Source organism: Grampus griseus (genome assembly GCF_964374135.1).
Source record: "Grampus griseus genome assembly, chromosome: 18".
In the NCBI taxonomy this organism is placed as follows: Eukaryota; Metazoa; Chordata; class Mammalia; order Artiodactyla; family Delphinidae; genus Grampus; species Grampus griseus.
The window spans coordinates 14,473,702-14,490,980 of NC_139012.1; the positions used below are offsets into that span (position 1 = coordinate 14,473,702).

General features: G+C 43.0%; 1 protein-coding gene across 6 annotated transcripts in view; it reads right to left on the bottom strand.

Annotated features, from left to right (window-relative positions):
- The window catches only part of CLDN10 (claudin 10), a gene marked incomplete at its 5' end in the record, with an annotated part of 100,502 nt that overhangs the window by 8,172 nt on the left and 75,051 nt on the right, over window positions 1–17,279 (bottom strand). For 4 of the 6 annotated variants that reach the window (XM_082675518.1, XM_082675515.1, XM_082675517.1 and 1 more), the window contains 2 exons: window positions 7,261–7,342; window positions 7,431–7,592. In XM_082675518.1, coding sequence (XP_082531644.1) covers window positions 7,261–7,342; window positions 7,431–7,592 — 244 coding nt within the window. Of the gene's footprint in view, window positions 1–7,260; window positions 7,343–7,430; window positions 7,593–13,843; window positions 14,064–17,279 lie in introns of those variants that run through there. The other 2 variants (XM_082675516.1, XM_082675513.1) reach the window with 1 other exon arrangement.

Here is a 17,279-nt window from a genome sequence, read left to right on the forward strand (position 1 = left end):
AGTGTCCTTACAGGAGTTCTGATTCTTGCCGATTACTCATGGAAATTTTATAAACCATCCACAGTATAACTTAATATAATATTAGTCAAAGTAAATTATAATTTAAAAGGACCACCTCCTGTTCCCAAAATTACACAGTTCAGTTCAAAAACAAATCTGTTACTGAGCAACGTCCATGCCATTGATCTCCATTCGTGTGGATAACTGGGGGTTTACTGGGCCTTGATTTTAAGTGGGAAACGATGTGCTGAGTCACAACACTCAAAGTAGGCACAGTAACATGTTCTCACGCAAACTTTGAAGTCTGAATAAACTGACACTGCAGAGGGGGGCTGTGCTCCAAGATGGGAAATTCCTAAAACAACCAGGGCTGTCCTGTGACACCTGGGGCCATGACCAGCAAGAGTCTGTGGGTGTGAAGGTGGGTTTGCACAACTGTTTGTGTTGAAGGAAGAAAATACAGATGGATTTGCAGCAAAAAAGCGTGGGTCAATTAAAAGCATACCCTAGGGCTTCCCTGGTGGCGCAGTGGTTGAGAGTCCACCTGCCGATGCAGGGGACACGGGTTCGTGCCCCGGTCCGGGAAGATCCCACATGCCACGGAGCGGCTGGGCCCGTGAGCCATGGCCGCTGAGCCTGCGCGTCCGGAGCCTGTGCTCCGCAACGGGAGAGGCCACAACAGTGAGAGGCCCGCATACAGCGCAAAAAAAAAAAAAAAAAAAAAAAAAAAAGCCTACCCTATATGATCTTCTGAATCCTCAGCAGACTGCCTGAAAACAGTTTAGAATCGAACCTGGAGTTGGGAAGATGAACATAGGATGAGTTCTCATGAGAAGGTCTCAGGAGTGTCTATCCATTTGACAGTTTCAAATTGCTGTGTATCTCTAACTCAAAGCTGTGACGGAGATGATCAGAAATAAAGAGAAGGAATTGCACAAGCCTTGTTTTTTTAAATGGGTTCATGCTAGGTCCCTTACCTGCCTTCCACTTGAGAGTCAAGTGTCTTACAACAATTATCCTTTCCACTAGGCCTCCAACATTTCAATATACATTTCTCTGTGGCCACCCTTAATACAGCATATAAGATAATGACCTGCTACATTAATATCCCCTGCTTAAGGGTCAGTACCATTAAAATTAATTTACTAGCATTTACTGAGTGCTTACTATATGCTAGGCACATTCTAAATAGCTGAAATGTACCATCTCGTTTCATCCTCACAATAACCTCATAGTTATTGAGGACACAGGACACAAAAAGGAAAGTAATTTCTTCAAGGTTACACTACTAATAAATGGCGGAGCTGGGGTTCCCTCCCAGGCAGTCCTGATCCAAAGTCCTCATTTTTTTTTTTTTTTTTTTTTTGCGGTACGCGGGCCTCTCACTGTTGTGGCCTCTCCCACTGCGGAGCGCAGGCTCCGGACGCGCAGGCTCAGCGGCCATGGCTCACGGGCCCAGCCGCTTCGTGGCATGTGGGATCTTCCCAGACCGGGGCACGAACCCGTGTCCTCTGCATTGGCAGGCAGACTCTCAACCACTGTGCCACCAGGGAAGCCCCAAGGTCCTCATTTTTAACCAGTGTGTAGGCTGCCTTCCTTCCCCATTCCTTTAACCAAATCTCCCCAAGCATACAGTCTTTCCATTCTAGGAGAGGTGCAGACAGACAGTTGTACACCACTGCTGACTGACCATCCCTGCTGGAAATGTCACGGAGCAGGGACTAGCTACAAGAGATGCCCAAATCAGCAAGACGTGGTCTTCACTTCGAGCTGCTCCTGACCTGGTTTGGAAGATGGACCGATAAGCAAGTGTCACTGCCCAGTAGGATTATAATCGGAGCACAAAGGGCAAAGGGAGCACGGAGGTGGGCACGTTACGCAGAATGCAAGTCCTGCAGGATATGCAGTGGTTAGCTGGGATGTGAACAAAGGGAGGGAACGGGGTGGTGGTGCTAAAAGCTGAGTCACCAGAAAGGGTGGCAAACTGGAAGGAGTCGTGACTTCATATACTGGTCAGTGAAAACAAAACACAGTTGCCAAACACTTGATTTCCAAGTATATTTTTAAGTCCTGCCAGCGTTAACAAAAGCATCAGAGCAATTCTGATGATCTGAAGTGGCCAGTGCTACCACAGAACAAAGTGAAATCACAGAGTAACACCTTCTTAATATTTAACAGTCAAATTCTGTTTTGTTCCTAACACTTGGCGCCTCTATGGAATCCCTTATCTGAGAATCTATGAGCCTTTTACCCACAATAATTCATTCTCCAAATAACCTCATGATTGCAATACGCTTAAGTACACAGACATCTATAATTCATTAAATTATAATAAGGACAGAAGAGAGAAGTTAAATATCTAGGCAAGGTCACCTAGTGAGATCGATATTCCTTTCAGTTTCACCCAGGAAAATGTGTGTAACCTAGAAACGTCCTTCTTGAATTGTCTCTTGTGCATTGAACTTGACAGATAACAAGAATGAGGGAATCTATCGGAAAGTAGACAGCTGTTTACTTCTCTAACTACTAAGTAACCACAATGATGAAAAGATTTTACCAAAGTAAAACTTAGATTCTAAAGTAGAAACTAACTGAATGCAGAGTGCTAGAGATAAATAACTCCATGGTTTTAAAAGCTCTCAAAATACAAAGGCTGGAGTATGATAAGACCCAAATATGAATATCTGAGCCAAAACGTTCATGATAAATCTCATTGACTAAAAGCGAATAAATAAGATCACGATGTCCTGTTTCCTCAATTAAGGAAATTGGTTCAGTGCCCCAACTTTGCATGACTTGAAAAGAAGTTTCTTTATGCAGAACAACTCTTTAAGCCAATCAACTCTTCAGAACAGTCTATTTAAGAAAAAACAAAGCAAGACACTCAGAAGTTAGTGGTTTGGACAACAAAGCCATGGGGGGGATATGTAATTATATGTCAACACAATGATATGGTGAATCACGCTAAGGAGTGCTTGTGACCATAAGCTTGCAAGAGGATAGATTTTTTTATGTAGTAGGTTTTGCTTTAATAAAAAGGAGGAAGTTGGTTTGAAACAGCCCAAAGGGAAGAGTTGAGAAATAGTTTTAAAGGCTTTGCAGGAGCCCATCCTGGAGCCATAAAACAATCACAACTTGAATGGACGCAAGGAAGTAAAACAAAAGGAAAAAATGGAGAAATGGCAGAAACAACCACAGTCAGGTGAAGCTCTTTAAAGATTGCAGTTCTGTCAAATGATTGTAGGCAGGAAGAAAAATCTTCCCATATGAGCTGTGGGAAAGGAAGGGTTTCAGAAATAATTAGCCACTGAACACAAAGCCTACTACTGTTTGCAGCGCTACTGCCACAATCTTTATGCCAACGATACACCAGAAGCCACTCATTCTGTTCCCTCGTCAATAAAGCTCCTACAGAGTTCCCTGCACATAGTAGGAATGTGGTGGGAGCTCTGTGGATGAGCTTAGTTGTGTGTTTGTAACTTAGGCAACCGAGGTGAGTCTTATATAGGGATGTCCTCGAAATCCACAAAGAAGATTCAATTTACATGTTAGAGAATCCTTAAGAAAAACAGCAACAAAACTAGGTTCTGAGGCCTGAACTGTTTTGCAGTGCATTTTGGGACAAGTATCTGCTCACCAGAAATTTAAACTAGAGCCTGTGGCAAGCAGGTGTGCCTCATCGCCCTTCCTAAGGGCCAAACACACGCATGCGTATGCCACAGCCAGGCCATCTAGGACCGGAGGGAGCCACGCTGCTGGAGTAAGATGAATGCATGACAAGGGTGCGAAGAGGAGGGTAAGCCTGCCTCCTTGCTCCATCCTCTCTGAGGCTTCCTCAGTCTGCTGAGATAACAGAAGGCTTTTCTGCTAATCCTGAAAGGACTAGTTCTACAGATCAGGATTTCACATACCGGGCACCATGCTAGGCAAGTAAGAGATGAAATAGATGTTTTCTGACCTCAAGGAACTTACCCTCATGCAGATCCATGAAGACACCAAAGAAATAGTCAGAACCCCCTAGAGCGGTGCCCTTATCCCAACTCTTCCAGGGCTGGCCCTGCCTTTGGCAGTGATTCTCCAACATATTCCTCTGTGTGTTCACGCACAAACTACATCAGAGGTACCACTTACTAAGTTCTAGCAAATGCCAGCTAGGAAGCCCTATCCCCTAGAATATGCCAAAATCAAAATCTCACTTTAAAAATTATGATATTTTGTAAGACCTACGGAGGGACTTCCCTGGTGGTGCAGTGGGTAAGACTCCGTGCTGCCAATGTAGGGAACACGGGTTCGATCCCTGGTCAGGGAACTAGATTCCACATGCTGCAACTAAGAGTTCGCATGCCACAGCTAAGGAGCCCTGGAGCCACAACTAAGGAGCCTGCCTGCCATAACTAAGACCCGGTGCAACCAAATAAATAAATAAATATTTTAAAAAACCCAAAAACCTATGGAATCAGTCTACTTTGTGTTGATACCCAATTTGCAGCTTATTAATCTTCCTAATTTCCATCTCCTTCTCCTCCACTAGAGGCGCTGATAAAAGGAAAACACATGACAGCAAGTTAGTCAACTGGTTGGTTTTTATAGTTTTATTTAAATAAAGTTTGTGAATTCCTGTAGGTGTCACATGTCATCTTCATGCCTCTTTTCTACCATTGTGGGTAATTAGCATCTGATCATATTTAACAATTCTCAACAGGCGTTGATAATTCCTTGTACATAAGTCATGGCCTTTCTTTGTGCCAGGCACTGCTGGGATAGAAATGTGAGTGAGCTCTGATCTCAAGGAGCTAAACATGTTCTCAATATGCAGGTTTTCTTTTTTCTTTTTTAATAAAGTCTGTATTTTTTGGTGTGAAGGACCTGTTATTTACCAATTTGTAAGCCATGGTGCTTTTCATAATCCCTCACTCTTGTGTTTTTAATGACCTAAGGTAAATTGGCAAATTGTAGGTGTTATATTTTTAAGTCATTGCAGAAAAGAGCTAATAAAGACATCCATAAAGATAAGGTACATCTTAACTACTACACACAATTAAAAAGCAACCTTAATAATAGCTAACACAATACAGTTATTAATACAAGGCTTTTGCTCTTTTCTAATCAGTTCTAAGGGTACATATACACACTCTCTTAACTCTCACAGCAACTCTATGATTATCCTGATTTTCCACATGAGAAAACAGAGAGAGAGAGAGTAGGCATAGACAGAAAGAGGGATGCTGGGAAGCTCACAGTGGGAATGGAATAGTTCAAAGTAGCATCAAGAATGTAGAAAAGAGGAAAACCTCTCACAGTCCATAATTACTGAACTGAGTTTAAAGAAAATCTGAAAGAATAAGAAATTCCAGTGGTACTAAACTGAGTGAGGTGACTGAGCATATAGCAAGCACAGAACACAAAGGAAAGGTTTAAGTTACTGTGCATATAGATACAGATATTAGCCTCGGCCTTGTGAGAAAAGATGAAAATGATTTTTAAGAGTTTGACAAAGACATCATTAATGATTGTCAGGAAGACAGAACAGTGATGTACGAAAGGTAATCCAGAAAAGTCGGCAATGTCTTTAATAAAATAAACTGTGAGAAATATGATTTTGTGGTATATTTATGATATCAAACCCTGAAATAAAAATATCATTTAAGTATAATATTTAAATGAAAACTGATATTTCATTTAAATATCATTAAAATGGTTCTAATCTTCAGGAGAACAGTCTTAGTTTTCACCCCAACGTTTGGTGCCATGCACATCGGTGCAAATCTCATTATCAAAAATCAGGAGAAAGTTTACAAATCAGAACACATTTTCTAACATAGGTAGGGGAGTGAACATCATACTGGGGTCTGAAGCAGTCATTTTTGTTTTCCATTTAATAAGATTTCACAATAAACACTACTGCACAAAAGAAACTTCTTTGATGAAAAATGTATGTGGCATACTGTCACAAAAATTACAAAATAGTAGAATATTATATATCATGCATTTTAGAGTTAAGTGTGCCAGAGTTTGGTTGCCTGGTTTGAATCATAGTTCAATCAGCCTATTAGCTTAGTCCAAGTTCCCCTGCACATATTCCTTGAATTCTTTCCCCAATTTTAAAAAAGGGGGTACAGAGAGAACCTACTTCATAAGGATGTTGTAAGACCAAAATAATAAAATAATATTTGCAATGCTCTGCTTGGTACATGGTAGGGGCTCAACATGTGTTAGCTATTATTTTCATTATACATACATTTACTATTTATGCATAAACTAAAGACAGTACTAGAAAAATCATTTCCTAAAGATTCCTAAATCCACCAGAAAAAAGTAATGGACCCTGATCAGCCATTTTAGTAATTACTCTTTTAAAATTCCATAACATTTGATCTGAAGACTGAAAGAGAATCCCCAGCCTGGATGACAGCAGTACACATGCGGCTTTCTACAGAAGTCTGTGGGAATATTCTCACAGAAGACAAAATATTTGATCTATTATTATTTCTAATTTGGTATTCCTTGGGTTTTCCCAATGCAAAGAAATAAGCCTAGAGAAGCTATAAAAAGCAACAGCCCATAATTAAAAACCAACAAACAAACTGGTCTGTAAGTGCCAAACCATTCATCCGCAGCTGAGACCGGTCGCATCTGGGTGTCTGTGCCACTCTTACACCATTTTTTAAAGACCCTGAGTCATGTACAATCTCTTTACAAAGGTTTATCAGGTGGCACGTGTTAAGGCCGTGGTCAACAGAACAAATGTAAAAGGCTACCTAAAAACGAAAAATAGTATTTCATTCAATATCACTTAAACGTTTCTAATCTTCAGGATCACAGTCTCCGTTTTCATCTCAATGCCTGAGATTGAAGCTGGCCCAGAACATCTGGCAAATATCATTTTGGATGGACAACAATCGAGGCAAGCTCTTAGTTTTCTGCCGTCATACTTTATCCTTCTTTCCTCCCCACCTTACACCTCTCTTGCACTTTTCCTCTACGTGACTTCGTACAGTAGATGACGCTTAGCATTCTAAATCCTATGCCTTGAGCTCTTTAGAGACAAGACACTACGTAACCCTAATGCAGTGATTCGATGCATCTTTTGCCAATGTAGCATATAAAACGTTTGCTCCTGAATGATTTCATCCAACATCATTTATCAGTATGTCTCACTTTCATGAGCCATGGAGGAAATTTATGTAGCTTAATTTAGAAGATGATTTTATATCCATTTCCTGTCAGCCACAAGCATACAGACTTAAGAAGAGTACTTACTTTTGCTCCACGAAGAGGGGATCAAAGAACTCTGTTGTGATTTTGTTTGCATACAGGGAACACCCGGTCATGGAGCACAGCCCTGAAGAGCATCAGAAGGAAAGGGCTGTGATTACTGGTGTTTCATGAACATCCTGAAGCACCTTGTTCGGAAGAAAGTTACTATTTACCTGACAGTATGAATACAATCCCGGCCAAACAAGCAATTTTAGCTTTGGCTTTATCTGAGCCTCCGACTTTGGTACATTTCATTCCAAACAGGGCAAATATGGAACCAAAAAAGCCCAGGCTGACGGCGGCAATCATAAGTCCTCTACATGCCTGGATATAACCTGCAATAGAGTAGGTCATTTACATTAACATAAAACATGTGGTTGTCCAGGAAGAAACTTTCATTTTACACTGTCCTCGTGAATGAGTGTTCTGCTTTCCAAAAAAATAACCATAATGGTTAAAACATACGTTAAGCAAGAAAGAAAAGCAAGTGAATCTGTATGGAGTGCCTGTTCTATGTCACACACTTTTCAGTTTGGCACATGCATGATCCTCAGGATATATCTCTGAGTGTTATTATTCCCATATTCACAGATGAAGAAACTGAGGCGCACAACAGTTGCATAATGTGCCAGAGACGAGTTAGTAAGGGGCTGAAATGGATTCCGTCCAGCTCTGACTACAAAACCCATGCAATACTGCCTTTCACCCTGGGAAACCTCATCTGCCACTATCTCAACCCTGTTACTCCTCTGCACGTCAGACCTTTAAAACAGATGTTTTAATGGTTTTGACGTTGTAATCTTTATAATCGAGCAGAGCTCCCACAGAGTCACATCTTCTAATATTAGTGAAAGATTATAAATGAGACTGACTGGAATGTCATCATGAACCATGAGAAGTCTAAATCAAGATGTATTTTCATGACCTTTTGAAAATTTTCAGGGCACACATAATAACATTGGGTTTAAATAAGCACTGGTTGGTTCCTAGAAGAATATTTTATAATTATGAAATTAACTGTTTGCATATAAATGGACGCTTTCAAAGTATCCTGAAAGCTTGTTCTGTTGGTTTGTTTGATCATTCCTCCTACACCATTCATTTTCTTAGTCACATATTTTTATTTGCACAGCCAGGGTGATGGTAAACTTCAGCCTGGCTTTTGTCCAGACACTAACAAGTTTTAAGTTAACAGGATTTAAACTAATACATTTTTACCACATGCCGTCATTTTCATTTCAGACTGAAACAGTGCCGTATTTCAATCTGAAATAATGACAGCACATACTGGTGTGTTCATTTGTTAAGCCAATGAACGTACATATCTCTCAGGTTTACATTTGGCATTAAACTTTTTAATATGAAAAAACTCATAAGTGCCAAGATACACCAAGTCATTTATTATTGTGTTCGGGCAAAGTCAATGATAGATAATAATTCTAAGGTGACGATAATCATATATTCAGGGAATAATGGGGAAGGTGGCCTCCAGTCTATGTTTCTCAGGGAAAGAATAAAATTTTAAGTTTCAGTCCTACCCCTAGGATCCGTTGTGAAGAGTACCCAGAAGATGCTCTAATTAACTGAACAGATTTAGGTCCCTACAAATGCAGAATGCAATGACAGTGATCTTCTATTTTATAGGGTGAACTACTTCCAGACAGAAAATAATTTCCCTGATGGTAAGGCTGTCAAAAACAGCAAAAGAAACTTATTTTTAGCAAAACAGGATAATGGAGGCTTATTTTGGTAGCTATAGTAGTGCTGCAGGGCTATCTGTGTCTCTGCCGCTGAACAGTGACCCAGCTCTATTTTAAACTTCAACCCTCAAGTCCCCCAACCAGAACCCAGGGAGCAATAGAAGCATAGGGGGAGGAAGCCTGTTCCTTGCAAGATTAAAGACAGTCCTCCAGGACAACCACAACTGACTCATCATTTACCACCAGAGCTACTGGGACAGTGTGGTTTCATTATTTTTTGAGATTTGTTTTAACCTGTGGTTTTGAGGTGTTTTAGCTAACTCTTACTGCAATCCTAAACAGACAACAAAGTGTGTGTGTGATATAACTTCTATCCTATATTTAAAAAACTATTCTAGAAAACCTTATCATGCACCATAATTTGCATTATTTTAGGAATCTTACAGGCTTTACGTACAGAAAACACACGAGCCTTGCAAAAGGTTAAGTCTATGGTCTGATCACTAAGAACATAAAACACATTTTCCCAAATGGTACACAGTGGTCAGAATCCCAGGCTGATGAATTCAACCCTTAATGTGACTGGAAAAATAACAGTAGGCTTTAAACTTTAACCACTACTCATACCATTTTTTCCCCGAGTGTCTCACTCAGTTCTCCGGTCTCAGCCCTGGTACCTACAGCAGGATCAACTCTGCCCTCTCAGCACAAGAGGAGAGATAGAGAGCAGGTTCCGATGAGGTCAGGTCTTTCCTCAGAACCAACCAGAACCCTGATTTGGTGGGGAAGGTAACTCTCTCTGATGTGGGAACAGTAGCGATAAATTGCTAACTCATCGCATGCATAAAAGAAGGGTTTGGAGTTCCTGGAGATAAACTCCACCGTCAGCCATAGATGGAATCGAGTTGTTGGTAAGCCTGAGGTCTGTAAATTAGGGGCTACCAGTCCTTAAAACACCCACAGACTCAAGCCTTGGGTGACTTCCCACAAACTCTCTCAGAGTTTATCTTTTGCAAGGCAGACCTCTACAACCTTGCTTTTTTTAACAGTTCCGGAGGTCAAAACTTATAAGTAACACCCTCAAGTGAAGTGGTGGTAAAAACCTAGTCAAGAAGGCCATTATTTTTGGCAGGTCTAATTTACTGACACCGTTAATAGCTAATTACCACATTAAAGTGCTGGGGCATGAACATATTTGCTCAGAAGTTCTCTGAAGTATAATTTATAGGTAACTCCTTTGGAAGAAATGGCAAACATTCCCACTAACAAAAATAGATGGCATATACTAAAAAAAAAAAAAAAAAACCTGGCTCAAAATGTTCAGCTGCAGTTCAAGGGGTGCTTTGAAAGGAATATGGGTTAGCAATAAACAGAAATCACCAGCTCATTCAACGGTGAGTTTTTCAATTAGTAAATTACTGTGACTTTAAATTAATGAATTCTGTTGGAGGAAAACTTCAAGGTGTCCCTTAAAAGTTAAAATGGTTTTCCAAATGTACCTTATTTTCCATTTCCAACTAGCAAAAATGAAAATATCCACTTGGTGGAGACAATTCCCTCGCGGTACGCCTGGTAGCTTCTGCTTGAAGGAAGGAAAAAAGGACGTGCTTTCTCAGGCTAGTAGCTTTGCGTACTTTTTGCAAATCCTTGGAGAGAAGGGTGGTATGAGGGGCAGACACGAACTCTGAATTTCACCTCTGGTTCTTCTATTTACCTGCTGTGTATCCTCGACTGTATTACCTAATCTCTCCAAGCCTGTTTTCTCATCTGTAAAACCCAAGGATAACAGCACTTCCTTCACAGGAGGAATATGAACCAAGCGTCTAGTGAATGGTAAGAAACACATCAAAGCTTCCCTTCCATAACACTAAGATTGATTCTAAGCAGAAATTACAGTTGGAATCTTAACATGGCATAACATTAAACCTGCACATTTAGCTTCTTCCTTGTAGGGAGAACTGGGGTAACAATGATACCCCCTGATGATGAGCAATGAGAGCTTTGACCTCACATAGGATTTTCAGAATAATGACTCCATCATCTGTGTCCAAGAGGCATGTTCTTCCACTTAAGACTAGACGGGAGAGCTGTGAGCCTTCTCTCTCCCTTCTTGGATTTTTCTGCTTGGTTTAAGGAGAGGACTGGCCTACTCAAGCCTGTGGTCACCACAGCCCCTGGCAACGTGGCTTTCTCCCTCCACTTCTAGTGCAATAACCAGGAAATCCACATGCAGCGTGCTGTAGGCAGGGCCTGCCTTAAGCCCAGCAACCAGCAGATGCGGCTGCCCAGAAAATACACGGCAGACCGCGAACAAGCAGAGGGACCTCCTCTTTGGGGGAACTGACTTACCTCCACATGAAAATGTAGCTGTGTGGTTGAACTCCCCCCAAATATTATTCTGAGAGATGATGAAAAGTAAGTTTATAACTTTGTGTTAGGCAATGCTTTCTTAAGCCACAAAAGGCCAAGCCAGCAGGAAGAGACTGATAAATGCGATTATAATACACATTTCAATGTTCTGTATGAGAAAAGACATCACACGTTTAAAAGACAAGCCATGGGCCGAGACTGCAACATATATAATAAATCAAGGACTGATTTCCAGAATTAAAAAAAACAAATCATTTAAACCAAGAGGAAACAAAAGAACCATGGGCATAAGATATGGACAGGCAAGTCACACACACACAAAAAGGGTCAATAAATACATGCTAAGGTGGTCAAAATCACAGTGATCAGGGAATAAAATAATAACATGATAGGATGTCACCCATTAAACTGGATGAAAAACTTGGTGGTGAGAATGTGGAGAAACAGGTATTCTCATACACTGTTGGTGGAATGTAATTGGACGATTTAAACTGAATAATAAAATGAATATTCTACTGCTCTGACAATACTATTCCTCAGTATCTACACTACAGATACACACATACGCACAAAGAGGCAAATAAAAAGGTTTTCAGTAAAGTGCTAAGAACAGTGAAAATCTAGGAAGGGTCCAATGTCCAACAATGGGTAAGTCGTTAAATAAACCAGTTTGTCCAGAGTAATGAATACCATGCAGTTGTTAAAAAGCAGTTACTTCTATATGTACTGACTCGTAAAGCTATGTTATTAATTTTAAAACAATGCAGAACAAGAGGTGAAGTCATTTACGTCTCTTAAAGTCATTTTCTAGACACACGAGCACACGCGGAAGGCCATTTTGCGAGCTGGGTTGTATACAGACGTCACGCCTCCTCTCTAGGGCTGGATGGTTGAAGGCTACGCTCTCCTTCCTCCTCATTACCCCACCTGTCCCCAAATATTGAGACCATGACGTCCATTCTCAGCTCAGACACATAAGGTGCACACTATTCTGCACCCAATAACCTTCATGGAGTATTCATCTCTCCATCCCCTCCCTTGTCCCCCAGCTGTCCTGTAGAAGGAAGCATACCTATCTGGCAGGCTATCTCGGTGACAGTACAGTTACAACAGAAGAATGTGTTTAGGACAGTAACTGTCAATCCCATATTCCTGAATGTAAATCACAGAAACAAGAGCCTGCCTATTCAAACATCTACCTGGATGTGTGCTCTGCAGCGCACAGGAAATTCAACCGTAATTCTAGGGAATCAAGAGCGTACCAGCTACTTATTGTACACACACCAGGACACAGACCCAGGTGTCACTCATCTAAAACCAGACACGTATTCCCTTATACAGAGTTTCCATCAAATACCTCCATCGAGCAGCAGTTTGCTTTTCGTGGCAAGCACCATCTTAGGGATTAAATCTTGTCCTTTATTTACTCAGTTATGCAAATAAAAGCTTGCAGAGCAGTAATAAAAGAAAAAGAAAACACCTCAAATCGAGAACTAACGTAAATGACTCTCAAGTTTCTGTCGGGATCCATCTAGTCACGTGCTGTAAAATCCTGGAAGAAAGGAGCCTAGGACTTGAGCAATCAGCGTGACCGGGTTGACATCCACTGTCAACTAAAAAGAGCCAGTCTGAAACTAAAAAGAGCCAGTTTTCTTCGTGAACACCTGTTGAGACTAAAAAGAGCCAGTTTTCTTTGTGAATACCTGTTGTTCTAATACAATACAGTATAGAGCGTCGCTAGCAAGAACTACGTAGAAAACAATTTACTAAAGAACAACGCTGAGGGAGACGCTGAGAACGGGCTTGGGAGGCGCGACACAGAACTTGTCAGTCTCCCGCACAAGATTCCTGCTGGCCAGAATTCTCTACTTTCTGCGGCACAGGCTAGGGCTACTTACGTTCCTAACGTTCAGAGGCAGAGTTAAAGCCCAGCAGACTCATTTGTAGATGCGGGCCGGGGGGGTTTGGAGCGGGTGCTCCTGCAACGTTTCCTTTCCCCACACACACACTTTTAAAAGAACTAACGAAATGGCTAAAGGGAGTTCAGAGCAAGCAGATTTCGCTCTGACAAGTCCATTTTAATCAGAATCCAGCCCTTCTAGGTAGTGCTGGCTGGAGAAGACAAGCCCCCTCTCGTGACTCCGTGTCCTAACAGTCCCCAAGAGAGGGGGGTCCCACTGCCCTGTCCTCAACTCTCGAGACAACATAGCTGCTTCCCTCCATCCCCGTCGCCTGAGAGTCACCTACCCCACCCAGGCCTGTCTGCGTGCCCCTCTCTCCCGCCCCGGGGTTCCGGGCTCGGTCAGGCGCCCCCCGCGGGACAGACGTCCGGGGAAGGCGGGCCACGGGCACCGGGGACTCTCCCCGGCTCCTTCAGGCACTGAGGGGGACAGCGGGGCCGGGTTTTGGAGGAGTCCGGCCCGGGGGTCCCGCCGGGGGTCGTTGGGTCAGCGGGAGCCCCGCCGGCAGGCCGTGGAGGAGCGAGGGGCAGGGGCGGGGGGCGACGGGATGCAGACCGTCTAGAGCCAGCATGGAGGGGAAGTCCTTGCAGTTGGAGACGCCCGTGGAGTCGGTAACGCACATCTTCCAAAGGTTGGCCCAATAGGTGGCGGTGGTGATGACCGTGCCGTCGATGGTGGACACCTTCCAGTAGTCGGTGGGCAGCGTGGAGGACACCAGCACCCAGCCGGAGATGGAAACCATGAAGGCAATGATCTCCGACGCCGTGCTCGCCATGCCGCCCGCTGTAGCAGCGCTCGCTCTCGCGCACCTGCTCGGCGCCGCGACCCCCGCGAGCCCAGCCGCGCGGCTCCGCCCCCTCCGCCCCCGCCCACCCCGTCCCGCCCCGCCCCCTGCAGGCCCGGCGCTAGGGGGCGCGCGCGCGGACCCCGGGACGCGCCCTCTGGGGCAGAGAAGGCTCGCGGGGAGCTGTTACGGTCGCCACCTGGGTTCTCTCGAGCCAGCCGGCCCGGCGCCCGCGGTCTGGAGGAACGCACGCCTGCGCGTCCCTGTGGCCCCCCTCCTCCCCGCGCCCCCATCCCCGGGGCCGAGGCACAGCCGAGATCGGCTCTCCTGTTGGACAGACTGGCAGCCGGACGTGGACAACTTGCTGGGTTCGGGCCCTCTCCCCTCCCCTCCCCTCCCCTCCCCAGCCCTACCCATTGGCAATAGCTTGGCTTCTAGGATACCTTGTAAAAGCAGAGCAGAAAAAGCCTTTTGTGTGCCCGGAAAGGACACCAACTGCTAACGCAGCCCTTGGCCCGCTGAACTCTACAGGTGTAGTGCCACGCTCTTTTGAGTGACCCAGTTCGGCTTGTCAAGGAGGGATCACTACGGTTCTGGGCTCGAAGTCGGCCTTGCGCTAAAATTCTGCAGTTCCTTTTGACCCGGCGGTATGCGGAAGGTCACTGTCAAGAGGTGCGTGGCACAAACCTACATTCAGAACAGCAGCCCATGGAGAGCACAGGCTGCGTCGGGGCCTTCTTTACAGTCCTGGTCGTGACTGTTCCAGCCACAATGCTGGCCTGCTGATACCAACGTACTACACGTAGGACGTGCATTTAAGACGTTTCTCCTGTGGGTCCCTTCCAGCTGCCAGTTCTGAGTCTCTTCTATGAGCCGATGGGCTGTCACAGCTGCTCTGTATCTTGTTTAACTCTTTTTTTACCACCTCCACCTTTTGCACCTAATTGAGGGATAAGCTCATTCCTTCATTGCTGTTTCAAAGCAAACTTAAAGATCAGGGTGTACTTTTGGCTCCAGAGTTCACACAGTTGAGCATAAATGAGAGAAAAAAGACTGACTTTATTATGGGTTTATTATTTGTCCGTTTAAAGGTCTTGCAGTTCGTGGTATTAACTTTCAGGATTTACTTCTTCCCCAAAGTAACCAAGGTCTAAAACCTCTAAATCAGATCTGCTATAATAACGCTAGTTGCTAACCCCCAAACTGCAGGGACACTTTGGTTCATTGTGAAGAGTTTCTCAATTCCCCTTTGTCACTTAAAAAAACAAAACAAAACAAAACAAAATTGGTACAGAATGAAATTAGAGGTGATTCAACATCTGTGAAGAAGAAAGGAGGTTGAATTACAGAAACACCAAAATAGATTTGGGAGGACCATTGGAGATTGTATGGTTATACTCCACACTCAACAAATCATTCTATTTCTTTTTGAACTTCTGAATTTTATTTTATTTTTTATACAGCAGGTTCTTATTAGTTATCTATTTTATACATATTTGTGTATACATGTCAATCCCAACCTCCCAATTCAACCCACCACCACCACCCGCCCCCCACCCCCCACCACTTTCCCCCCTTGGTGTCCATACGTTTGTTCTCTACATCTGTGTCTCTATTTCTGCCCTGCAAACCAGTTCATCTGTACCATTTTTCTAGGTTCCACATATATGCGTTAATATATGATATTTGTTTTTCTCTTTCTGACTTACTTCACTCTGTATGACAGTCTCTAGATCCAACCACGTCTCTACAAATGACCCAATTTCGTTCCTTTTTATGGCAGAGTAATATTCCATTGTATATATGTACCACATCTTCTTTATCCATTTGTCTGTTGAAGGGCATTTAGGTTGCTTCCATGACCTGGCTATTATAAATAGTGCTGCAATGAACATTGGGGTGAATGTGCCTTTTTGAATTATGGTAGTGGGATTGCTGGGTCATATGGTAATTCTATTTTTAGTTTTTTAAGGAACCTCCATGCTGTTCTCTATAGCGGCTGTATCAATTGACATTCCCACCAACAGTGCAAGAGGGTTCCCTTTTCTCCACACCCTCTCCAGCATTTGTTGTTGGTAGATTTTCTGATGATGTCCATTCTAACTGGTGTGAGGTGATACTTCATTGTAGTTTTGATTTGCATTTCTCTAATAATTAGTGACATTGAGCAGCTTTTCATGTGCTTCTTGACCATCTGTGTGTCTTCTTTGGAGAAACGTCTATTTAGGTCTTCAACCCACTTTTTGATTGGGTTGTTTGTTTTTTTAATATTGAGCTGCATGAGCTGTTTATATATTTTGGAGATTAATCCTTTGTCCATTGATTCGTTTGCAAATATTTCTTCCCATTCTGAGGGTTGTCTTTTCGTCTTGTTTGTAGTTTCCTTTGCTTTGCAAAAGCTTTTAAGTTTCATTAGGTCCCATTTGTTTATTTTTATTTCCATTACTCTAGGAGGTCAATCATCCTGTTTCTAGAGATAATATTCAGTTCATGCTCTCACCTTCTGGACTTAAGATTCAGTGCATGGCAAGGTGTGTGTTCTGGTTCTGTTTTGTACTGACAGCCTTTTAGCAAGTTTTTGTTCCTATTCAGCCCAAATCTGGCTGTCTTTAACATCCATCCACTACCATGATTTGCACTGAGACGACACAGGGTAAGTCCTACTTTGGGACCACGCAGCAGCTCTTGGGAAGTGTGTTTGTGTGTGCATGGCCATCTCACGGCTTGTGTGAATGGGAATACGGGTGAAGACCCGTTTGCTTAGTGGGATGCAGACATAGTTCCACTACTGTGATCCTCTTGGTCCCAGTTTGTCCTGTTGTGTCATGTTGGGTTCATGGTGGGGGGGGGGTCAAGCTTAACACTAGTTTGGGAAGCACCTACCTAACCTCATCCTTCTCATCTTCCCTTCTATTCAAGTCAGTCACCTTTGAGTATTGACAACAAGTGTCCTCTATTCTTTTGTATGATTTGCCTTTTTAAAGTGCTTTTATTGTCTTGGTTTCTTGTCCTCCAGCATATTTCCACTATTATTTCTGTGCCATATTTCTTTCTGAACGATATGCTTATTTCTAATCCAATTTACTATTTAGACAACACAAGAAGTCATGAACCAGGACATTCCTATGGAGTTTCCTAAAGTTAAAATTTGCACAAATGTTGGTTTTATACTTTATTTCCTGGTCTTGTTTGAGTGTCTTTGTTTGC